At 39.0% G+C, this 26,224-nt stretch overlaps 1 protein-coding gene across 1 annotated transcript in view; it reads right to left on the minus strand.

Moving 5' to 3' along the window:
- Positions 1-26,224, minus strand: part of klf7b (Kruppel-like factor 7b) — a 79,945-nt gene that overhangs the window by 11,359 nt on the left and 42,362 nt on the right. The window contains exons 2-3 of the mRNA XM_017421154.3: positions 17,865-18,516; positions 8,105-8,228 (exon numbers count right to left, since the gene is read on the minus strand). Coding sequence (XP_017276643.1) covers positions 8,105-8,228; positions 17,865-18,516 — 776 coding nt within the window. The remainder of the gene's footprint in view (positions 1-8,104; positions 8,229-17,864; positions 18,517-26,224) is intronic.

A 26,224-nucleotide genomic window follows, 5' to 3' on the forward strand; every position in this document is an offset into this window, starting at 1 on the left:
TCCTCGGTTTAAGGTTTGACAATCAATTGGAGCCTCTTTTCGAATGCCCCAGGGTGAACTTCTCCTAGGACCCTTGATAGCTGGCGCACACTCTTTTCTTTACTCCCTCTTTTCAAAAATTTGTCATCATCACTCCAGTCTGCCATTCCAAAAGCATTGTCCTGGCCTTCCATGTGACATTGAATAAACATGTCAACCACAACACCATCTCAAGGAGTTACTGTTGCCCTGCTGCAGGAAAGTCTTCTAACTACCACTGCCAGGGCAGTGGACTCATCTTTCCCTGATTTCACAGATTAGTAGAAAGCTTGAAGAGCTCCTCAAAGTGTTTATTGCACTGCTTGACAACATTCCCACTAATTCCATATAATTTTTAGCTTTAAATCTCCAAAATCCAATGCTTCTTAAACTTCTCAATGGCAATATGCTGAAAATAGTTGACACTTCCAGCTGCCAAAACACTGCAACTCTATGTATATGACACGTTCCACACTGTTGGTCCTTCTAAAAAGACTTCAAGATTTTGTGTACTGGTTATATATATTACAAGCACAGGGGTTTATTTTTGGTAAGCACGAATGTAGACTTCATCTGCTCTGACTTCATTTGAAAAGGTAAAGTGTGCCTACTTGTCTCTTACAGCTCTTTCCCTTTAAACAATGAAACAGCTGTAAAATACAATTAAGCCCATTTATTTAGTGCTTTAGATAAATGTTAGAGTATGTCATACCTCTTTAGAGGCCTACCTCTTTGCACATACAGTTTTAGGGATATTTACTTAATATTTTAATTTTGTATGCAGCTACTAAAACTCTGTGATTTACTATCATTGAAACAGGATTTTGTATAAACAGACAAATGAATTACCTGAATGATATGTATTAATTAGTCAGTCAACAAATAATTCAATTAAAAATTCTGTTGCAAGCTTTTAAAAATATTTGAGTCATTTGTCTTTAGGTGTATCTTGATTTATTTCCCCCCAACTTCTCAACATGTAAAGAGCTCTACTTTATGTTTTAATATTTAACTATTTATTCTTCTGTGATTTGATTTAAATTTCAGGGCATTTCATTTCACAAAGCGGTTGAAAATGGGCTTCTGGTAAGAGGAGGCTAAAATCTACCGTGGCAATCTCGTAACAGCAAAAAATGACAGTCACTTCAGTTTCAAACTACTAAATTTAAGCTGTCCACTTTCATCATGTCACACTAGAAGAATGAAGATCTAAAGAGGAATAAAGTCCAATTCAGCCTCGGTGATTTCCTAAACACGACTCAGTCATGACCATAAATCAAAGCCAGACCTCCACAGCTCTGCAGCCATACCTTCAGCTCAGAGTAAAATACAGCTGGAGAGACTAATTAGATATGCAGTGTGAACATGGAGACTAATGCAGACAGGATGGCACAGCTCTCTCCATGCTGGCCCATTTAACTCAGTACCAACTGCACCTGACGACATAAAACCAGGTGATGGGTTTAAAATAAGACTCCCAAAGTCACGAGTACTTCGCTTTTATTACTTGCACTTTATGGGTTGTGAGTGAACTAAAGCTGAACATTCACAATAATATTCTGCACAAATGATGTGACTAAAAGAGTGTGGGTGAAAAAAAAAGGAAAATTAAAAATTGAATTTGCCACAGGCCTAATTCATTATTAATTAGTCCAGACTGGTTTTTTGTGTGTTTTTGTGAGTGTTCATGTGCTTAGGCAGGCTGTTGTTTAATTCTGATACAAATAGACACACAGATAAATACTAAATAAAAGTACAATTTTGAGTTTAAAGGCTGCTTCTGCTGTGAACAGTTCTCCCCATTTCAGCCTTTAGATGCTTCAGGGAATCCTGTAAGTACAATACCACTGGGTAACACTTCACACTGAGCTGCTTTAAACCACCAGCCCACTGAAATTTGAACAAGAAATCAAATTCAACTAAGACTTAAAGCAGAACTCTGACAGAACGGATTTGCTACCAAAAAAATTGCATCAGAACATTGAGGGAAGTATTGTTATGTGAACTCAGCAGGTACGGTGTTGAGTACCAGAGAAAATGAAGAGAGTGGAAGTGTGCAAAGGTGAGCACGTGTTTAAAAATTGCTTCTGTAAATCAAACTGGACATAAAGTCCTATTTCTCTCATTTACTGTTTATTGCAAAAGGAGTCTGAAAGCAGCATCTGAACACAGATGCTAACAGATTCGGAGAAAAGGGTCTCTGTTGTTCTGTGTTGTTTGCAAGCAGTCGTTGAAAATTGAGGCTTTGGTTTGGCCTGAGAAGTGTTAAATATGTTTATTACTGAATACATTCAAATCCAAAGCTCAGCCTCTAGGGAGCCCTGTGCTCTTTTAAAATATTAAAGATTAAGCTTTAAAAAAAATACAACTATAAACCTATTGGTTGACATTTCTAATGATAATTTGGAATGAAAATTTGGAGTTAATTTATGCACAGGATTGCAATGCTGTGCAAAAGTTTTAAAACACCCCAAAGTCCTTCATACTTTCCTTTCAAGTGGAGGAAATGTCAGGTCTAAAAACAACCCACATCTACAGCAGATGAACAGTATTTGAAAATCATGACTTTAAGAACTAAGAAAAACATCCAGACCTGACAGAGATGCATCATTTTTCAGCTGATCCTCTATTGTAGACCGGGTTTTTAGCTAATAACTCTTTGGATATCACCTTGTTGGTGCTTACATACTGTTTTATGTGTCAAAATGAACCAGCTTAGGAACTAAATATAAATTGTGTGTTTGTGACAGACTGATGGTAAGAAAGTGCCTGAAAATCCAATTTAAAATGGGTTCTTCATTAAGTTGTCTGTTTTGTTTAAATATAACACTTCTGAAAATGGTCAGGTACTGGACTGAATATGAGTAAAAAAAAGCCAAAGTCAAAATTCAAAGAAAAACTCTGAAAGACCTAAGAAAGGGATGACTGAAAAGTTTTGAGTTTTGCTGACATTTTTGCCTCTAACCTTCTATCTGAATTTTTTTTAAAATAAATTCTTAGTATATTTTTCCAAAAAAAACGCTAAATTTGACTGTCCAATAACACACATCCCTCTTTATTAAGGCCCATTAATTAGATAAGTGTAGATAAGCTTATAATACTAATGCCAATATCAAGTTGCAATTAAACTTGGCAAGCAAAAGATTAATAACTGTTCTAATAATATAATTATGTTCAGGTTTTGTTAAGGCACCGATGAGTGCTCAGGTCTTGGAACACTGCTAAGATAAAAACAAAATGATTAACAAGACAAAGGAAAGAGACTTGTTTCTGTTTGCGGTGTTTCAGAGAGCGCAGTAAGGTTTTCTGAATGCTAGCTGAAAACACATGTTGTAGCTCTTGGACGTGTTAATTCCCACAGAATCTCACAGTAAACATGGCGAGTGTGTAGAAATGATCTCTGCTCTTTGTTCTCTGTGTTTTCCTTTGGCCCTTTAGCGGGCCATGTGGTACCTACTGTACACCTTCACTGATCTCTGCTCAAGTGTGGGGGTGGACAGATGGCCGTGCCAGCTACTCTGTCACTGTTGGGGGGCGTAGCAGCCAGTCCAGCTGGTAACCCTACCACCAGCCTCACGCCCCTCCTGTTAAACCCCCCTCTCTCACACACACATTTCCTCCTTAAGCTTAAAACTCTCCTTTTTCCTTCTGCCTTTTTTATTTTTTTACTTCTGGTCCTCCACCCTCAAGCTCTATGGAAACATCAGGGGGTCTTTGCTTGATTAGTCAGAATTAATAACATACTCCCACCTCTGCGTGTGTGTTTGAGTGTGTGCCTATATCCCCTGGAGAAATTGTGTCAGATTGAACAATTTATCAAATGTTAACTTCTCCATGGCTGTCACTTTTTTTTTTTTTTCCATTCTCATGGTAATATTTGGAGGACTCCACCCACCACAGATGTGTGGATGGGTTTGTGTGTGTGCAAAGATGAGTGTGCTTGTCGACTACTGTACAAATCTAGGAGCCTGCTGGCATATGTTGTTCACTTTTTAAAAATGCCTTGTATTCTTTGAACACACAAAAACCAAAAACCCTAAAAGGGAACTGTAAGAAATATGAAAAAAAGAGTTGCCAAAACAGCTTGCAGTCATTTTAAGGTCTAAGGTCAATTATCATTGTAATTCAGGACAAACCTAACAGTTACACAAAGTAACTTTGACCAGAATTTGACCAGAAGAATTGACAAAGAACCACTGAAAAGAAAAACCTCCTCCAAACTGAGGTTGTTTAAGGAGCCATCTACAACAGGTTAGATATTATTCATTTACAACTTTTTCACAGAGCCCCTATTCAGTTTCTTTAATGTTTTTAGTTCTTTTTTTATTTTTACATAGACTTCAGCTGCTGACTTTATTATTTTTCAGTTCCAGCAGAGTGTCAAGATGTGCATAAATTTTAATGCACAATGAAAGGAAGGCAGAGTCTAAGTTGTGCTTACACAACTGAACCTTAGTGCCATTGTGTATCTAAACACCGTACCTTTGTCTGGACGTTTATTCTTGTGGTCCTGCGTGACGTTGCATGAGATCATCTTTTTGTTACCGTGTGCTCCAGAAAGTCCTGACTCTCAGCCTGGACAAGAAGCTTTCAGCAGGTTTCTTGGGGGTTAATGTCTTAAACCAAAACTAGACCTACAACAGCCAATTACAGTCTCTCTTAAGTAAAAGTGCGTGTATGAGATTAATTTGGAAGGTGATGCAGGCCCACACATCCACACACACGCACACACACAGAGAAAGAGTGTGTGTGTTCAAGTAGAGCTGGCATCTGGTGCCACTCAATTAGCTGCGACCTGCTTGCCAATAGCCAGAATCCATTTAACAGGGGCATGAGTAAGCACACACATACAAATTGCACACACACACACTCTCTCTTGCTACCTTAAGGAGCAAAACTCCAACAGCGACAGTGTGACCAAAAACAGACTCCCAACCATCTCTGGCTTTGGTCTATCAGGTTTTCAGTTTGTCTTTAGTTTATAAGATGCACACCCCTTCGTCTGCTTGGACTTTGCTTTCGTCAAGCTGCACAGGATGTGAGTCAGTGAAACACACACGTTGGCGCAGGATCAGTTGGCAAAACCCTCTATCGCCAAGCAGATAAAATGCATTGAGAGTCAATAAATTTCAGGTGGGTTTCTGAGGAGAAACATATCCTGCTTGTACATCTCTCTTTACTCTGTGATTTAAATTCATTTGGAAGAACAAACTTAATTTAAGGTAACACCATTCCTTATCATTAAACCGACTAAGCCACACACTGCAGTGTTAAATCTTTATTATCTTCCCAGAAACAAAACTCAAATTCTGTACAGCTGCTAAAGCGGCAAAGAATCTCAACATGCGTCCTTTCTAAACTTTTAAATATGAATAATGTGCAGAATTTTGTTTATGTTTGTGTTTGTTTAAGGGTGCTGAATTTCCTTATGCATAACAAATGAGATGACATTTGTTGTAGATCATTACAGTCTCTGAGCACCACATGAAGATTGATGCTGGAAGAAAAACGTTGTTTTATTTATCATTTTTTAGAGACACTGACTGATATCCTGCTGTTCTGAAGGCATTAAGAACCAATGTTCTGAGGCAGTTTTTAAAGATGAAAAAGTTGTTGTAGCACAGCAATATTAAGGCTGATTGTTACAATAAATCTATAGCTTTAATGAGAGAGCATGCAAAATGAATTACAACCTTTTAGCCTTATTTAATAAGTCAGTTTGACCGTGTTTTATTTTATTTCCTCAATAAAACATCTTGGTAATTAACACAAAAACTGTAAGCAGAAAAGGTCTATTCAAAAATGCTTAATTTAGAGCCCATCCATAATAATTACAATATTTTTAAAGAGCATATAAGACCGTGTTTTGATGCCAGAAAACCTGCAATTTTTTTAAGTCAAACTATAAATAAATCACAACTGAGCTTTTCACTTGTTTGAAACAAATAAGTAATTTTAAAACCTACTTTTCTAACACACCGACACCCGTAGTGGACAGGCCTTCATTAAACAAAACTGTCCTGTAATTATAGCTGATTTTGAAAAAAATTGTAGTTGATTATTACAGAGTTTGGGATGTGTTGTAGACAGAAAAGACCATTCCAATGGGAACATGCTGAATCAATGTATAGCTGTTTATTGCAGCAACACAGTAGAGGATGGAGGAGTCAGGAATGGTATTTTTCTCAAGGATCCAGCTTAACTCCCCTCACCGTCAGAAGAGCTCTACCCAAGCTGCAGGTGAGGATACAGCGACCAGGACGAGCTGCTGCTTCAGCCCGAGGGGGACTGAGCAGAGGATGAAGGAATAAAGCCTCTCACAGCCATGTGGAGGAAATCAAGTATATTGCTGTTTTGTGGAGTTGTGGGTCCTGTCCTGGGATTAGCCTCTTATTTCTACAGAGTTGAAACGAAAGGATCTGGCTGCTTAATTTGGCCGCACGGTTTGCCATGGAGCTCAGTGTTCGCAGCTGCAGTTCAGATCAGCTGAATGGCTTCAAGCTCTGCAGCCATCAGTAGCATCTGCTGATGGTTTTTGGTTAAAATGTGAGAAAAGCAAAAATGTAAATGGAGATAAAACACATTGGTTGGAAGAAATATCTGGTACATTGTAAATGGGACCTGTGTAATCCAAGTCAACTCATTCATGATCAATCATACTCTTGTAAAAACAGAAAAAGGAGATGCGTCAATAAAACCAAAGCTTACTCATTTGAGCTAATTAGCCACTAATTCAGATTTATTTACTGGCAGTTTAGAAACTAGCAACCAGTGAGTTACTAAACTAGTACATAACTAACCTCCAGCAGTTTTAAATGTTCATCTGTTTTGATAATAATTAATATTTAAAACAACTTGATAGATAGCAAGCTGTATGTGTCACTAGCTTGCAAGTCAGTCAAATGACAATTAGCTCCAAACTCAAGAAGCCAACAGTGACAAATTCTCCAAGGTTACTTTGACAAAGTTACAAGATTTTTTTTTTGTTTGTTTTCACACTGGCTTTTGCAACTTTTTCTTGTCAAATCAGGCTGAACACAATGTCATCCATGCTCAGGTAATGAGTTACAAAGTTCCAACTCAATCCTCATCCTGAATAACAAAAAAACTAGATTTGTTGTGCTCCGTCAAATGCTGCCAAATACTCCTTGAATGGATTGTAGTAAACCTTCATTCACTTCAGGTCATACAAAAATGGTATATATTATTGAGAACTAATCCTTATGTACAATAAATGGCATTCATAAAAAGTTATACATAAATACAGTATATCAAAAGTTTGTCAATTTAGTCAAAATTTCATGAATAATCTAATTAATCAATGAGAAAAAAATCAGGCCATGATGGTGCAGTTCAAGAAGGTCATCAGTTTGAAAGCGTGGGTTTTCTCCTGGGGTTAAAAGGAGATTTTGAACTAACTTTAGGTGTGTGTGTGTTGTGTTGTTTGTCTTGTATGCTTCCATGTTCGCTCTGCAAGGAACTGGCAACCTGTTCAGGGAGTACCACTTCTATAACCTGCTAAAGACAGGCACAACAATCCCTACTCTCCCCTTTGTGACCTTGAGCAGGATTAAGCAGGGACAAAAAAATGAATGAATAATGAAAGAAATTCCAGACCAGCAACTTTAAAAAGGAAGCCAATTAGTGACAAAAGTTCTATAACTGTAATATTGTATAAATGAGTTATTTTTAACTTAAGTGGTCTTGATGACCTTGCCATAAAAAATGAACTACAAAGCATGCTGCCTGTCCACATCAGGCAGCAATTATATCTAAGATTTGTATTTATTTTACCCTCAGTGTGCTTCTAAATGTATGAGTCACAATGGATAAGACACATTTCTTGGAAACCTTTTTATAAAACTTACTTCTTTGGTTTGGATAGCAAAAATCAAGCATTTAATTTCCTCACTGTTGAAGCATTTCCATAAGTATTTATACAGCTCTCATTAAGAATTCAACACTGTGTTAGTGTAGGGTAACCATTGATCCTTGCCATGTTAAAGGGCATGAATGCCCTACAAATGCAAAGTGTGTCTTGTGTTTGTAGTAGTTTTAGTGTACATGAGGATGCCTGTGTGTTCACCTGTCGCAGTGGTTGCACTTGAATGGCTTTGCTCCGGTGTGTTTGCGGTAGTGTCGTGTCAACTCGTCACTGCGAGCAAAGCGCCATTCGCAGCCTTCCCATGAGCACTTGTAGGGCTTCTCACCTGAGACAGAGCCAGAGAAAAAAGGGGAGAAAGAGGAGAAGGTGTCACATTTTATTACAATTTCTACATCTAATTTCACACGTCTAAACTACAGCTGTTCGCTAATATATAGGTTACCACCCCTTGTTTTTTTTTGGTTTTTTGTTTTTTTTCCCAAGCACACACACAGCCCAGGGGCGCCCAGGCAGAGCAGTTTTAACACAACAGCCATTTTAATGAGCCAACACAGTCAATTAGCTGTAAATGAAGTCTTTCAGCACTGCAGCATGTTAATTCATAATCCCAAATTCACCCTGAAATGAATCTCGTTTTGTTCCCTCTATTACCACACCTCCACCCATCAGTACACATGCTCAAACACACACACACACACACACCCGGAGGTGGGGTGGGGGTGGGGGGGCTCTGAAATGTAAATGAAGTTTCATCCTCCGGTTCACCAGATGGGAGAAGAGATGGTCTATTGTTCTCAGCCTGTAGTTATCTCGCCATGATAGAAAGCCTTCCAGCTGTGTGTGTGTGTTTAGTTCGAGATGTGTGTGTGGAGTGCAAGAGCAGACTGCCTTCAGATGGGACCTGATAATGTCTCACTGTGTAAAATGCTTGTATTAGTGTGGGTTTCCCTTTGTGTGTATGGGCGTGTGTGGGAGGGTGGGGAGGGGGGAAGCAGAGACAGGAGCAAATCAGTCCTTGAAACAAGATCTTATGTAAAGAACCCAAACCGTAACTAATAAAGAAGAAAACCATAAGTTGTAAAGAATCCTTTGTTTTACGTTTCTACAGTTTTTTATGTTGGGGATAAGTTTAAAAAAGGCCTTCAGTTCTATTTTCAAAGAGTAAACTGAGCTCAGATACAATGGGAGCTGATAAGACTTTGGATGTTCACTCTGCACTCTGAGGGGGTCTGAGTAAAAAGTCCTGTGGGAGCAAGGGACTCACTGGGTGAAAAAGAGACACTTTCTAAAAGTAATGGCACACGATACTTAATTGAGTCACACTTTTTGATGTATGTTTTGTATGCTTTTTCAAGGCTGTGGAAGAAGTTATAAACAAAAAATGTGATGGAAACTGATGAATAAGGTGCTTATGCATTGGCACCCTTAATTACCTAAAAATATAGTTTTTGAAAATCTACAACTAAACCAAAGTATAAATCATCCACTAAATACCATCTTGGCATTGCAAAAAAACAGCAGTGTTGCCTCAGGAACTGGTGAGAAGATATTTCAGAACGCCCACTTTGCAAAGTTTAACTTCTTAGCATCTTTTTGAAAAGAAAAAAGAACATACCTAATTGGCCAAAGCTGCTTTTTATTACATGTTTATACATCGGTATGTGGCAGAAGCTCAATTATTATTTAAATCTGTCTAATTTCAAATAATAAAACACAGGCCTTTGTTTATAGTTAACTTAAAAAAACAGTTTAAACCTAACTATAGACCCCTGCTGTGCCTGTCCATGAACTTGGGGTGGTTTCTATAATTGGGGTCTTAATGGCTCTTAAGTGAGAGTAAAACAGCAGCTTTCAGTCAGTTAGCCAGATGTCCCAGCAGCCCGTCTTCTACTGTCAGAATAAAAATGCAGAAATTTACAGATAAAAGCACCTAATGTGGAGTCTGAAGTATTGCAACATATGTTGGAAACCCAGGCATTTTAAAAGGAGGTGTTTTTTCCCCAGCTCTTTATTTATTATCTGGAATTTAACTTTTCCTACTGAAAAGACAGAAAGAGCCAGTATAATTCATCAGCGTTGACAGGGACTATGCATAAAATGTGTTTTGGACATCTTACTTCTAAATCCCACAACTGGCTTGTTGCACAGACCGTTTGTCATCTAATCCACGAGCCGCAATATCAGCTTACCCTCACATATATCGAGCATTTCAGCTCTGTGACTACCTCACTTGGTGGCTAAAAGATATAACAGCAGCAGGTTAAATTCAACCCCCAATGCCACCTTGGTCCTTCTATAAATCACACTGAGACAGAAAGAGGACATCTTAGGCTCGACTGAAGTGTTTTATGAAAAGGAGCTATAGATTCAAAGTGATCACTGATGTCATCCTAAACAAATAGCAGTCATGCCAAAGAGTGTTGGTGAGATAATTTAATTCTCTTTTTTTGTGTATGTGTCACAGCACTATAATGATAATTGTAATATTTTAAAATCCCTTAATATCTTCCTAAAACACAATTACTTCTACCAAACCCTACCATTGTCCATTGTAAATGCTGTTGGAACAAGAGACTCACTTACTTCTTGTGGGTTGGAGAAAAAAGATAAAAAATAAAAAGAGAAACGCAGAAATAAAACCTTAACAACAGGAAAAAGTAACAACATGAGTGCTGTAAAATTACAATGCCTTGATTCCACACTTAAACCATGATACAAGAATACACCATCCAGAAAAAACTGCACCTTCACATGGACTGAGACACTCTGACAGAAAGGTGATGCAACGACACGTAAAAGATGATGTTCAACAGGGACATCCCGCTATGACTGATGCCCTCTTCCTCTTTATTTCCTCACAGTTTGCTGGCTTCTTTGATCGCAGTCGACTTTTATCCACAGACACAACATGACTGCAGTTGCTCTCGGACTAAATGAATTCTGAATCACGAGCTGAGCTCCCCAGGATTTCCATATTTAAATTCTCCAGTTGAATCTCATGCAGTCAGTAGCTTACATTCACAATGGGGATCCTGGTTTTATTGGCATCTTATTGTGCACATCAAGTGACGATCAGTTTATCTTCCACCTCTCTGACAGCTTCAGTTGTGTTTGTGTATACAGTTCTGGATGAAAGACAGTATTATAGGAACTTAGGAGGGAGACTTTAATTCTGTTGCACTGCTAACTGTGTATTTGTGTTGTGCTTTGAATATTTCAAAAGACACTGATGTTCTCATGATAAATGGTAAGCAGCATTAAACTGCTTAAGGGGAACTTAAACATTTTAAAAGCATTACTTAAAATCTGTTGCTATGTGCACTTACAGACACTCTTATGTTTGGACATGGCGTTTGTTATGGACAAACTGTGATTAGCACAGAAGTCCAATAACAGAACACCAATCCGGTTCAGATCAGTGAGCCCATTCCTCTCAGTCACACCCCTCCAGGATACACTGTTGTTACCCACATGGATATTGCAGTCCCCCAGCAGAATGATGGAGTCCCCCACTGGAGCACCTTCCAGCACTCCCATTTAGGACTCCAATAAGGATAGGTATATTGAACTGCCGTCCAGTGCATGGACACAAAAAACAGTTAGAGCCCGTCCTCCCACCCGAAGGCACAGGGAAGCTACCCTCTAATCTATGAGGGAAAAATTCAGCACACAGGTGCCAAGCCGCTAGTTATAAGTACTAGCCCACCACCTCTCATCATGGGCAACTCCAAAAAAAAAAAAGAATAAGGTCCAGTCCTTCTCAAGGTGATGGGTTCCAGAACCCAAGCTGTGTGTTGTTGTGAGCCCAACGACATCTAGTTGGTACCTCTCAACTTTACACACAAGCTCAGGCTCCTTCCCCACCAGAGAGAAAAAAGCCAGATTCTGTAAACCAGGGTCAGAGCGCCAAGCCTTTGGCTGCTGTCCACAAAACATTGTACCTGACCTGTATGACCCTCCTGCAGGAGGTGGGCCCACAGGAGGCCATGTAGCTTCAAGCTCCTTGTTTTTTTTTTCAGTCCATACAAGTGTTGTGAATGCATGCCATTTCATTGTTGTGTTGTTGTTTTTTTTCTTTTCTTTTTTTTTTTTGGAAAGAAACAAAGTACTTTAGCTTACCTATAATGATACAGAGAGAAGGTGGTTTTTTGTGAAAATTTTACATTCTTCAGCAAAAAAAATAAGATTCTCTGTGATTCTACAGCAGATTACTTAGAGCTGTGTAACATCACCCATGTTCAGCTGCACTATCTGCAAGTGTGAATCCTCCTACTCACTTTACAAAGTCCTCCTCACACAGGACTGATATTTTCCGTGTTCAATAGCAAACCACTTGGCAGCTTATCATTTAGGAGAAACGCAGTTTTTAACCTATGCATGTTTGTGATAAAGGGTATGAGTGGGGGGCGCAGGTGCCAGACAGGCGGCCGTTTCACACCCGTCTTGAGTAATTGGCTACAAAACCCTATCTTTCCTCAATAGAAACCCACACACAGCTACACACCATAAGACACACACTGTTGGAGGAATGAAGCAAGGCCAGCTCAGGCCTAACGCCACGGCAACCATGACGCCAGCCAATTATAGCACAGCAAAGCAGGGATGCATGATAAAGTCACCTAGCAACTGAGAGAAAGAGAGAAGGGGGGGGGGGTGTTGAGGGGTGGTGAGAGACAGAGAGAGATTAACAGGCATGGACAATCTACCAGCCACCGACCAATTATGGAAGAGTGGGATGCAGTTGCTTGGCAACCCAAACTAAATAAGCATTTAGAGGAGAGAGCAGGGGGTAGTAGAGGGGTATGAAGGAGCATTCAGGTGTGGGGGGAGATCAGCAAGGTGTTATCCTGACTCCATATGAGGTCGAAGTGGTACATGCTGTTTAGTGGTAGCAGGGTGAGGACTGAGGTCTTGGAAAGTCAGACACAAAACTGAACGATCATCACAGCGTTTAAACCTGTGAGCTACTTCCCAAGGATTATAATAACCAGCAGTTTTGCAATCTCCCACGCCAGACTTTTAAAGTCAAAGTCTCACTCCCTTTTTTCCCCCCTGTTGTCCTAGGCCTGGTGTCTACCTCCAGCAGTCAGTGGGCGGGTGATGGGGGTACACCCTGTTCAGATCACCAGTCCATCTCAGGGCGGACACAGAGACACACTCACACCTAAGGCCTATTTAGAATCATCAGTTTACCTAATGTGCATTTTTTTTGGACTATTGGGGAAAAAACAACACCTGCCCACCCTTCATGGGGTTGAGCCATCATGTCATTGCCTGTGTCTGCTCGTTTATTTGTCTGTTGTGTTAGCAAAATATGTCATCTATAACTAATTAACCTTTGGAGCTAATTAACCTTAGAAAATGCACAAATGACTATAACCTAGTTATTTTTACAGCAAATGAGCTAAGATTTGGCATTGTAGGAGAGAAGTTTTGGTTGTGACTTTATCTCTGATTTACCATAAAAAAATGTTTAGAAAATGTAAAAAATTGTAATGTGTTGAATTAAAAAAAAACAAATTTCCAAATTTTGATCTCGACAACATTAAAGCCTGAAAGTAAGCATCAAAAACAGTGTGTTGTTAAAAGACAGAGTATAGTTTACTTTTACTTTGTTTGTACATTTGGTGCAAACCTAGAAAATAAAACTTTAATAATTAATGAGCAGTGTGCTCCTATTTTAACTGCAAAAGAGCTACACAGAAAACTTAAACCTTACTGTAAGACAAGATTTGAAAAAAAAGAGAAAAAATATAATAAACAACAGGTTCATGAGCAGGTTTACTTGTAAATGTGTGTTAGTGTCCAAGCTGGGTCTGATCATGTGCTGTTAGCAAGCAAACTAACTGATTGTGTTTGATTCATTAATAATTTAATATTTTGCAGACTTAATAGTGTGTACTATTACTTACATGTCAGTGCCAGAAAACCACAATCTATAAATGAATGGCAAAATACTGAACCAGGAATCTGGAAGATGTTTGTTGGAAGCTACAAAATGCATCTGGTAAAAGTGCACCACACCGAGGGACATTGAGTCATCATCATATGTGCTGTGAGTGTACATTAGAAGTTGTGCATATCATTTTGACCTTGTGCTGATGTCAGAAAGTGGCACATGAACAGGAGCATGTTTTCCTTTCAAAAATGTAAGTTGATCAATCATTTTAACCTTGAGAGAGAACAGTAAAAAGAGATAATTGAAGGTGCAAAATTGCAGTCATTCATGTTCAGTATAAGTGGATATAAACTTTAAACAAGAACTATAATCAGGTGGTTTTCCCTGAGCAGGTTGTGAGTTGCCAGCACACTAAGCTCACAGCTAAGACTTCTGACAGGCACTTCTTTCAAAACAGCCCACGGATTCTGCTGCCTTGGGTGCCAAGTATGTAGTTAAGTATATTATTTTGGACTGCTGCTCAAATAACAAGATATGATTAATAGCAATCCACTGCTTTTAGAGATCCAACTCCATCCAAGAAAGGATAAAAAATACAACAACTCTGGCTCAGACTCAAAAGAGCTCTGAATTGGGAGATTTAATGAAATAATTTCTACATCTATTAATGTTACAACTCATCCTTAATTGAAGATCTTCAAGTGAGCAAATCCTTAAATCTAATCAGCATCTCAAAGAAACTGTTTTCAACGCAAACACGGGGATATAATTACCAACCTAATGTGGTTTAGCAGCACATGCGCCATGCAGACGCTGACAGACATGAATATAATGATGCTTCTAATGGCCTCTGGTGTGCACTGTGTTACAGTAAGTGTGCTGAGACTGTACAGGCTTTCTGCAGCTGCTCCTCCCTGTAGGCTCTGCAACGTTAATCCCTGTCTACATGTATGTTCAATGATTTATGGTCATAATAACCCAAAAAGAGGATTAAGCTAATTAAACCACAGCACTGTGCTTGTAATGAACACATCGGGAGGGAATACGACACCCCCAACATTTATGCCACACACACTCAGAATGAGGAGGCTGCAGGGTCTTTAGAGCGTCTGAATTTTTTCTTTTTTTTTTTTAGGATATGATTTCACCTTTAAAAGCTAATCGTTTCTTAGCATGACTCGGCTGTTGAATCATCCGAAGATTAAAGATATTGGAGGTGGCAGTCATGGTCCCACATGACTAGCTTCTTTTTCTGGATTAGGTATAATAAAAAAAAGCTGCTGGAGTTGGTTTTCCCAGCTATTCCAGGTGCAACCTTGGAGAGTAAAGCTACACTTAAAGTCGTGCAATAGTAGCTGGGATCACATAAGCCTGTAACACGTTGGATTAATGATGCCAAAGTTGCCAGTATTAATAGAGTAGATGTCTGCAGGCTACGTACTGTGAACCTGGTGAGACTGCTAACACTGGATGATGACAACTGGAGGACATGAAATGCATTAGATGCTGTAAATTGATGGTGTGGTTAAAGCTAAAGTTGAATAATGCTGGCTTTAGGCAGTGCAAGTGTGCCCATGCCGCATGCTGCAGATAAGTGATGGATTCAGGCTAAAATCTTTAATCCAGGAGGTATTCCGACTTCTAATCAGATCAGTGGGTTTCTAAGAATGAACAAATTACCGTTTCCTGTCACATTAAAAGAAGTGTGCTGCTGTAGGTGGTAACTGTGACTCCAAACAGCCTCTTTTATAAATGATCCAAACATACATTTTCATACAGAAAAGTGTATCCTCGTGCAATTTTTTTGTGATTTTGCTATGTGTTTTATAGATATCAACTTCAATATAGCAGCACTGCCAGCAAAAACATGCCCTGATAGTTTTCAACAAGGCAGCTAAACAGTTTGAATCACAGAACGAGCATATGTTTCCAGTGGTAAGGAACAAACTTGTTTTGTTTACCTGCTGTATGTTGTGATTAATAATAATTAACATACTGCAAACTTACTGACAAGAGAAAGTTAAGCTCCCCAAATGAGTGGCAGAAAGGAAATGAACATGCATATGTTATGATGTCATGTGACTGTATTGCGATAATTACAACATCAGATCAAATGAATAGTAGAGTGGCAGTACGGTGACACTGCTGGTCCCATGTCATTAGTAGTGTGGCAACCCATCAGGCCTGGATACAAGCAGTATTTTGATGGGGAACAGAGTTATAAAGACATATCTTCTTCTGTGGCAAGTCGGCCCACAGTTGTTGTAACTGGCCCTTGAGATCTTTGCAGATTTGCACTGGATTAGAATTGATGTCCAAACTGATCTCATGCATGTTTGATTAGGGGAAAAACCAGGGGACCTGGCTGGCTTCTAGAAGACCTTAACATGAAGCAGGCAGTCCATAGACACACACGATCTCACTGACATAGCACTGTGCTGTCAAGTTCTCCTAAATCAATACCACAACTGATGTTAATCATACCTTATGGCTCTTCACACCATGATGTCAGGAGTAAAGTCAGTATGTCTCTTCAAAACATTGGCAGGATTTGTCCTATCTCCTTTGCACCAGCATACATGACGGTCATCAGTGGTAATGCAGAACTAAGATTTATTGCTGAATATGATGCTACCATTCATCATAAATTCATGTCTCCTAGTTAAAGTACAACTCCAAACAGAACTTTGCATGGGTTGGTGAACCCGTAATTTGTAGAAAAACAGTACGGGATGACATGAGGTGATGTGAACAGATAACAGATGCAGATATCATGGTGTTCTGTAAAGCTTGGCCTAAAATACAACATTTCACCCTGGGTGAGGTCTGTCTTAGGTGGCTGAATCCTTCACAAAGTGTTTGAGTTCCCTCAAACACCCACTCCTTTCATGATGCCACCACGTATGCTAGACGATGTGCCAGCTCCTTACAAAATAGGTATTGCTGGACTGTGTTTGTACTAAATTACATCTAATCACAGCATTTTCTCTGGGTGCCTAACATTTTTGTCATTAAGTGTATTTTAACATATTCAACAGAACTGTTCTGATGTAATAACCAATTATAAGAAAATAGACTTTTAAGTCAGTTTCTCTCTATTGCAAACACAACATTTCAAGGTTTAATTCAACACTGCCTACATTGGTCAACGCCACCTTTGCTCGTGTCTTTTTCACCATTCCAAAGCCTGTCTCCACATCCTGAGAGCTTATAGCTTCTGCCCCTGCACACATTAGCCTGGTCTGTGTTCTGTCTAAGGGTCACTGAGAGGGCAGCAGCAGAAAGACGCTAAACCTGCTCATCAGACCCAGTTGGACAGAGTTGAATTGGTAAAGTCATTTACCAGAACTCTATCAATCATCGGGCAATTACTGACGCAGAACCTTTTGACCCTTAGCTGGTACCAAGCCTGAGATAAATAGTTCTGGAGGATAATCTGAGAAGCAAGCATTGAGTCTCTTGAAGGAACTGAAACAATCAATGTTTTCCTTACAAATTTATCCACCAGCTTCCAGCAGCTCACATGGATAAGCAACTTTTGGTTTACATATATAATGTTAGACCAGAGCCAGAGACTTTATTAAACACTTATATAAGTATATCCATTAAGTCACATGGGCATCATATCATTAAGTTTAATGCTGATGCCCTGATAGGAACACACCGCATTTCTTGTTTGAAGGGTTTTGGCTTTCATTGGTGACAGAATGTTTGGCTATAAACTTCTTGCCTTCCATATATATTTTTTTCTACCACATCACCCTAAAACTACAAGACTGAGGAGAGAACATTGCAATTTGCAAAACTGTTTAAAGACAGACATTAAATAATTACAGTGCGCTTCATCAGGACAAGGTTTTATGTTCCAAGCTGCACATTTTATGAACAACAGAGCCTCAGGTGTTCAAAGAAAATAAAAGTCCTCTGGTGGGTGATGTGAAAATCCTTAATGTATACCTGAAAAGCAGCACCATAATCACCGTATCGTTTAGAATTTGAAATGGTGGGAATCATTAACGACATCAGCATTCTGTCTTTTAATGAAGGCATAAAGAATTTTACCTGTGTGGGTCCTCTGATGTGCCTTCAGATGTGAGCTCTTGGTGTAAACCTTCCTGCAGCCATTAAACTGGCACCTGTGGACTCTCTTCTTGTTCTCAGGAACATCTCCTCCCAGACTTCCCCCACCTCCCTGCTCGCTGTCGCTCAGGGCTCCTCCTCGGCTTGGCGGGGAAGGTAATGCTCGGGCTGCCACCACTTTAGCCGCTCCTAATCCAACCTTCTTTGCCACCAGTTTGAGCGTTAATGTACCGTCTGCCGTTGCCGTGAGCGTTTGTGTGGGTTTGATAAGGTGCCGGCCAAGCTCTGGAGATGATGGCGGTGTTAGGGATGTGACAGCTGCACTGAGCTGCGCTGCACTGACTCCTCCGAGTATCTGGTCCTTTGTTGTAACATTTTCAGTCCCAGCTACTGCTTGACTCCTGCTTGGGTTAGGGACCTGGAGGATTTTGGCCTGGACCTTTGGGAGGGCTACAAGTAGCGGAGGTGGGCTGGGCTGGTCTGGGAGGCTGGGGAGGAGTGGGTCCATCAGGTCTTCATCGCTGTCACCACCCTGCATAAAGGCCGGCGTTAGGAGGCAGTCAAGCTCCTCGTCAAAGAGGTCTGAGAGTCGCTTGGGCTCTGTCTGAAGATACCTCTCCAACTCTAGACATGTCTGCAGGAGAAAAGCACACCAGCAGTCAAACAACACAATTTTAATATTTGATTTTCAAGAGAAAGAACACTCAGAGCTTGTCAATGAAAAATTCTCATTTGTACCTCATTTTATTTGATGCCAATCAATTTCCTCTTTTATTAACCTTTTAGCCACAAATAAAATTTACTGGCTGTAGGATGAAAATAAAAAGACGCGCAAAAATGTGAAAAGTAGATCTATTGTTGGTTTGGTTTCTCGGGCACAAAGTGATAATGGGCATGGGGAAATAAGGATGCTACATTATATTTTGTGAAAAGCTCTATAATTCAATTCCACACAGAGATACAAAGAAATAATGCACACTTTTTAAAATCTCAGATTTTCTCACCAAAAACCCTGTCAACGTGATGGGAGATGCGAGAGCAGCAAAAAATGTTTGTTTTTAAAAAATAACTGTAGTAGTGTGGGTGTGGCCTGGATGCTGGTTGAAAGATAAAGTATATATATTAGAATATTTATCATTTTTAAGTAGCCATATGAGATTAGTTTGGAAAGACAAAAACAACAACTTGAAACTTCTGTAACTGAGAAAACATTCTCAAATGACTCAAAGGAAACCTGAAATTTAGGTAAAGTGGCATTTTCCGGTTTTCTTCTTCAATTGTGGTTAAAATTTCATCAAGTTTAGTAATTTAAGTTAAACCAAAAAAGGATAACTGATATAAATATCTATCTATCTATCTATCTATCTATCTATCTATCTATATATATATCTATATATATATATCTATATATATATAGATATATATACTAAAAATGTTTTTTCCAGACCAAAGAATAGCCATCTTATATGTAAAATGTACATCGTAAATTAACAACCATGCACCATTTTACCACTGCTCTCCCAGTTTTCTTTTAGTTTTAGTAACGACTGTATACATTTTCTAATTCTCTGTGGTTTACCTCATGTGACTGATGTTAGCATGTCAAGAAAACTATGCCTCATACAGTCTCTCATCACATCTGTATACTCACTGGTTTCCCAGTCTATCTAAACTCCGAGAGCAGCTGTGGGGCGTTATATTTCTCTGCAGCTTCTGACCAAGTCACCTGGCACACAGCAGTCCTGTGAGAGGAGGGATTTACTCAGTGATTGATTGCCGCTGCCTGGCCGAGCTCTCCGGAGCCCTGAACTGTGGAGGCCTTGCCTGTTTCCCTTTGCTCAGCCAAATCAACCAGCCATGGAAGTTAGATGGAGAGACAGACGAAGTGAGGTGACAGAAGGAAAGCAAAAGAAAGAAGAAAGATAATGGAAAAAATAAAAATAGATACAGAAATTATTAATTTATCCAGGCACAAAAAGAAACCTGTGTATTTTTTTACTTGTTGGCAGCAGCTTAGCGTCGCCACAGTTGTCGCTCTGCTGGCCTTCAGCGCCTTTGGCCAAGGGCACCAGCATCATCACCTCAAGGGATCTGAGCCAAGAAACCTTCCCGTGACTAACCCAATTTTATAACCTCAAGTGTACGTTTGCCTCTCTAAACCTTTATATTTTCTGTAACTCCCACTGGCGCTCAGTTGAACAACACTTTTAAGGTCTACAAAGAATTGTTTGTTTCAGCCTTGTTCCTTCTTTGAGTTTTCCACCCATAATATCAGATATGATCAAAATTCTGTCTAGTGCCTGCAGCAACTTTTGACAACTTTGGTGTAAAAGAATAAAAGTAAAGTTTGCACAAATGTCTAATAAAGATGTACATTGAAATCCATATTAAAAGTTTAAAGAGTGACTGTGATACTTTAAAGAAATGTAGAAATGAAAGTAAAACAGGCATTTGAACATAGCCCTTAGTATGTTAAAACATTGCTTTGAATAAATGTATTTACATCTGAGTTAAACATTTTAATGTACTTTAGGCCTTGCCTACACTACTACTACTACTACTACTTTTTTTCTCATCTACATCCTAATAAAAACATTGAAATACCCATGCCACACAATGTCAATTAGTCCACATTAACGATATACCAAAAATTAAAAAAGAACAAGTTTAGCCTGGTTATAAATACTTCTAAAACTTGTTTTAACTTCCTTTAGTAACCATTTGAGCATGATCAAAGTTTGACAACAACGGGATCAAAGTTAAATAAGACACCCAGTATTCCTTTAACCCATATTTGTTTGGGTTTCTGGGGCACATAGTAAAAGTGGGCATTCCCAAAAAAGGCTTCCACATCATTGTTTCAGAAAAGCTGCGTATATAAAGTATACAAGGATCCACCTAAAAACCACCTTTTACAAATATATTTTTCCCACCAAAAACTGTGTTTGTGTATGGATGAGAGATACAGACACAGCAGAAAATCACAGTTTTAAAAAAAAATATCTAAGTAGTGTGTACAGGGCCTTGGCATGGGATTCATAGCCACTTATTGCTGCTCTCCTACTTGACAAATGTCGGTTCGGAACCGCTAGGTGCCCCTGTTCCAACATCAGAATCCTCAGAGGTTGAATTAATAACGATATAAATGTGTGTCAGATCGGCAGCGTTTAATCCTTCAGAGAGTTTTTATGTTTTGAGTTGGGACACTGAGTTGGGGGGTGTGGCCAACAGCAGCTTATTTGTATAATAGTGACGTAGCCCTAAAACCGCTCAAAACAGGCAGAACTGATCAGGTGAAATCTTATTATCTGAGAATGATTTTGTGTATTAAATTTAATGAAGATGTTTTGTATAGCCCACAGACCTAGCCTAACTTGTTGATGGAAGCATAATAGGTCCACTTTAAAACTGAAATCAACAGACAATATTCACTAAAATGTGTTTCTCTTTTATTGTTTGACAGAGAACACATTAGGGCTCAAGACACCTCAGGCCGGGACGTAGATGCTTTTTGGCCGTCTCGGTGTGATTTCTGAATGGACAGAGGCGGTGAAGGGGGTCAAAGCCAACCCACTCCTGTTGAGCCTTTGTGCCACGAAGCGAGGTAGTAACACAGCTGAAACAATCGACATTAGAAAGGAAAAGCCATCTTTGCGGCTCAATAATGTGATGAAGTGATGCTATATGGTTTGTGTGACCATCAAGTTGCTGAATTAAACAACAAATAGGCTAGGGGAAGATCAATGATGATGCACAGCAACTTTGCATTTAGCTTTAAAAAAAGTTAAACTGCAAAGAAGAGCGTTAAACTGAGTTAATTCGTCATGTTTTGGAAAGGATATTTAATGTGTTACGTTCCTCGTCAACGCAGCTGAGATCTGCTTCATATCTGTGAGGGACCTGGCTCCGTCTGTGATTTATGAATGATCAGAAGCAGCACGAAGTTGGACTGGTCTGTGCGGCCATTTCGCAGAACTGCTTTGTGATAAGAGCCTATTGACTAACCATGAACTGCTACCTCACCCATCATAAATCCTCTGCATTTACACTCTTCAGCACACATTTACACACAGCTGTTTGAAAAGTTTATTTGCCAACTAAAATAAAACAAGATTGATCTAAGTCAGACGGTAATTTGCTACATTCTGTTGAATGGATAAAAAGCACTAACTGGGACACCGAGCACCATTGTTCCTGTTTCACTGCACCAGGCTCCCGATAATGTGATTAGGGTAACTATTCTTTGCCAGTTTCACAGCAGTTTACAACCCACCTTTTCTACCCATTTATTATCATTTCTAAACCAGAATTTGAAACATTTATGACTACCAGCAAAAAGATCTTATCTCATCGCTGTTAATGCTGAAAATCTGCACATAAATGCAGTTAATTATTAATGACAGGCTGTAAAAAACAATTTTTACGAGTTCCGTAGGAGTGAACATAAAATACAATGAGTATCAGAACAACTGGCCAAAGAGGGCACTTTGAAGTCAATAGTGATACATTGCCTCTGGTTTATTTTTGCATGTCCTGTTGGTCTCAAGCAAAACAAAAATAAAAAGTCAGATTGCTTTATAATCAGGCCTTAGTAGTACTGGATCAGAAATCAGTATAGCATCATCATTGGAATATACTCACCTAATATAGGTTTTGATAATTTAATTGTGCTGTGTGATGTTCAACTTGTTTCTATTATCCAAATGCTATATATTTTCTAAATTAGTTGTTGTGTACATGGGTAGTAAGTATTTAAATGTACTTTATCTTTACCGGCCCAGAAAATTAGACAAATCAGGAAATTAGCCAAAGGTTTAATTGGGCACTTTAGATCTTTAAATATTATGTGCATTGTTCCTTTGAATACACTAAACTTGAAGGATATGTTACAGTTTGGAGTCAAGTATCCTCGTTCTGCTTTAATATTCAAAGATATAGTTAGCAGAATCTAGGCCTGTTTTAGACTTCAGATTGATTGTTTGGACCTTTTATGTAAATTAGTTTCCAGTACTAAACAGTTTAAGTAGCGTACTAGAATGTAAAACATTTTACAGGTGTTGTCGGGCTTATTTGGCTCACATTTGATTGGCATAGCAGTTTATGTTTTACTATTACTTTTCCTGATTAGCTAGGTATATACTGTAGAAGTTTTTTTTTGTCTTTGCTATTTTAGTATATAGGTATGGCCGACATGTAGATGAACACTATGTTCATGTAATGTTCGACTGATAACATGAGATAGACAGGTTTCATTAATAACTTTTCTGAATTTGTGTTAAAAGTACATATCATAACTGAAGGACAGCACCAGTCAAAACTGTCCATGAGGAAGATAGTTAACCATACACTCCAACCCCTAAGCGCTGTGTCGGTGTGTGTTTAATAACAAGTCAGTCACTCAGACATATGGGGTCACAGTGTTACAGCCTACAGAGTAAGTGTTTATTATTAGCTCTTCAACAAGGCAGGTTCACCCATTCATAAAGTTTATTTTTATTCTACACACTGATGACACATTCCAATCAAATACTCAAATTCTTGGGGTAATGCAAATATTATGATCAAGAACACTGAATGGAGCTGCTTGATTCAGTCACATGAAATAAAACTAGCATTCTTTGAAGGAATATATATATTGCATGCTGCCTTTCATGCCAAAGTTTTAAACAGAGATCTCACAAGATCAGTTAGTGCTCAGAATATGTGTTAGGGATGACGCTCAGCTTCTACCATACCAAATCTTAGCTTAATATCTGTAAAACTGACTGACCATGTTTATGTTTGCAAGGCTGATTAGTTCATCCTTATCTTTAATGGAAGTATATTCAATGACTATTTTCTTATTGTTTCATTAAAATCTGTCCACTGGTTCATGAGATATTTTGCTAACAGAGAGACAATTGAACACACAAGGACTACATGACTGCCTACCTTTCATGCCAGCGGGTGATAATAATGCGGCTAAAAGTGACATTTAAAACCAAAAGTCCGACTGAATAATAAAAAAAACATGTCTAATAAAAATGTAAAGAAAAATGTCTGTGCTAGATCATTTCTGTATGTCTTTAAAATAAATAATTACTTACTTTTTTTCAAGATTTATTTACTACATAGATTTATTTATTTATGGACATGGACACAGTAATTGGTTTGGACTTTTATCTACTTATTTAATGTGTAATATGATGACCTTTCATGAAGCAGGAATATGTAGATGCAGCTTTATTTTAATTAGTACACAAGGAGACTCTCTGTGGGCATGGCCACCCCAAGCCACCTCTTGGCTCCAGCCCTGGAGATCTTATCCACTTTTGTTTTGACAGTTAGCTCTCAAAAATATTAGTCCTTACTGTTTGATCTTAAACTGTCATCATTCTGGTCTGCATCCGTGTCCATTCAGCCCGTTCTAAAACCTCCCCAGCTCTGCTTCTGTCTGACAGCTCATCTCTGCCTTCACTGTATCCTCTTGGAAAGTGAATTTCCTGGCCAAAGGCCTTTGGCAGCTGAATGTTTTCACCCTGATCCCCAGGCTCTTTCTAGCTCTACCACTGAAGCAAAATGCAGCTATTATACAAATGTTTGGGGGGGAGTTCTGGTCTTTATCTACAGCTGGTTGACTCTGTTCATTCAGACAGGCCAGTTCTGCAGCTTTGCTCGCCTTCATTGATGGGACAAACCATACGTTTCGTCTCTACATCTGCTGAATGAAGATAAGATGAACTTCTTTTCCCTCCTTTTCTCCTTTTTCATATCTCCTAAGAATGCGCATTAGCATATGAATATAAATCAAGGATATTTCTTATTGGCGTACACTGCTCCATACGAAAATGTAAAAATGAAAAACATGAATGTACCAATGTTTTTAGATAAGTCATACTAGGGCTGTGAAGAGAGCCTGCTGAATCTTTTGTCCAGGCGACTGCTTTGTTTTGTTAGGACTTATGTTCCTTTCATTAACTGAAGGATATTACACAGTATCTAGTCTAATATACAAGAAATGAAAAAAAAAGCTATTGAGTTTGAGGTTGTTCTCAAAGTAATGGACCTGAAATTTAATAGTTAAGATGACTTATTAAAAGTCAAACAATCTGGAGTCAAAGTAATAAAAGCTTCCTTAGAGGACTTGGTAGTTTGTTGATCCCTCATTACAACAGGCTTCTCCAGATGTTGGGAAGGATTTACAGTAAACCCAGCGTCAAAGTGGTTTAGTTTTAGACTTCTCAACATAAGATGATCTTAGACTAAAACTCTGGCATGAAAGGCCTTTAATTTTAATACGCATCATTATTTATGTATTTTTTTCCTACTTCTGTGTTGCAGCTGATATTAAAAAGTTTCCAGAAGTAAAACCAAAAGTTTCCTTTTTGATCATGTGCAATATGATGTCAAAAACTGTTGTAGTTCTCCTTTAAGGGCCTCAGAAGAATAACTTTTGCCTACAGTAGTAAATATGTTCTATACATAATTCATCACTCTCAGACACAACTGCAGCACCATGAGTATTATTGTGCTTTGATACACTAAATACACTCTCTGTCAGTGATTTCTGGAAGAATACCGAACCATTGTTTTAACTTGGACTAGAAAATATAAATAGAAACGTCTCTGTGTCTCCTGGCGGGGGCTGGACTGATGCTGAGGATTGTAGGAGGAGGGTGGGGAGGACAGGGTAGAGGGAGCCCGAGGCTGTGATAGAGGAGCGAGCGCCAATCAAGCCCAACGACCAGCGGTGAACGCTCCGGCTCTGACTTCATGGGTATGACCTTCTCCTTCGTGTGTTTCTCCTACACACCATAAATATCAGGTAACAATGACATGTTGGGCCTGCGGCACAGATATGTGTCTGTGTGTGTTCGCCATATTGTTGGAGTCCAAAACACTTGAGTATTGTGTGGATCCTAGATGTTTAAAGGGCTTTGTGAGGGTTATGACTTAGTTCTAGGGTAGAATTAAGTTATTGTGGAGGTCTGAAATTCACGTCCCCATATGGATAAGACTACAGAGATGTCTGTGTGTATGAGAGTGTGTGTGGCTCCTGGCCTGGCTAACAGATCAGACTGATAGCATGTGTAGAGCTCACCTCCTGTTACCCTCCTCAGTCTCATACCATATGGAGAAAGGTCAAATCAAATAACACACACACACACACACACACACACTCACAGTGGATTTAGACACTGCAATGGATGGGAAACTCTCCTTCTTGCATCATCAGTGCAATAAATTCTGCCTAACTCAGTTAAAGACCGAACTAAACCATTTAAGGTCCAACTAAAAACCCCAACAAACAAACTCGATGACTGAAGGTCAAACTGAAGTTCAGACAGAATTTTGTGTTTGAT

The sequence above is a fragment of the Kryptolebias marmoratus genome, linkage group LG6 (genome assembly GCF_001649575.2).
Source record: "Kryptolebias marmoratus isolate JLee-2015 linkage group LG6, ASM164957v2, whole genome shotgun sequence".
In the NCBI taxonomy this organism is placed as follows: Eukaryota; Metazoa; Chordata; class Actinopteri; order Cyprinodontiformes; family Rivulidae; genus Kryptolebias; species Kryptolebias marmoratus.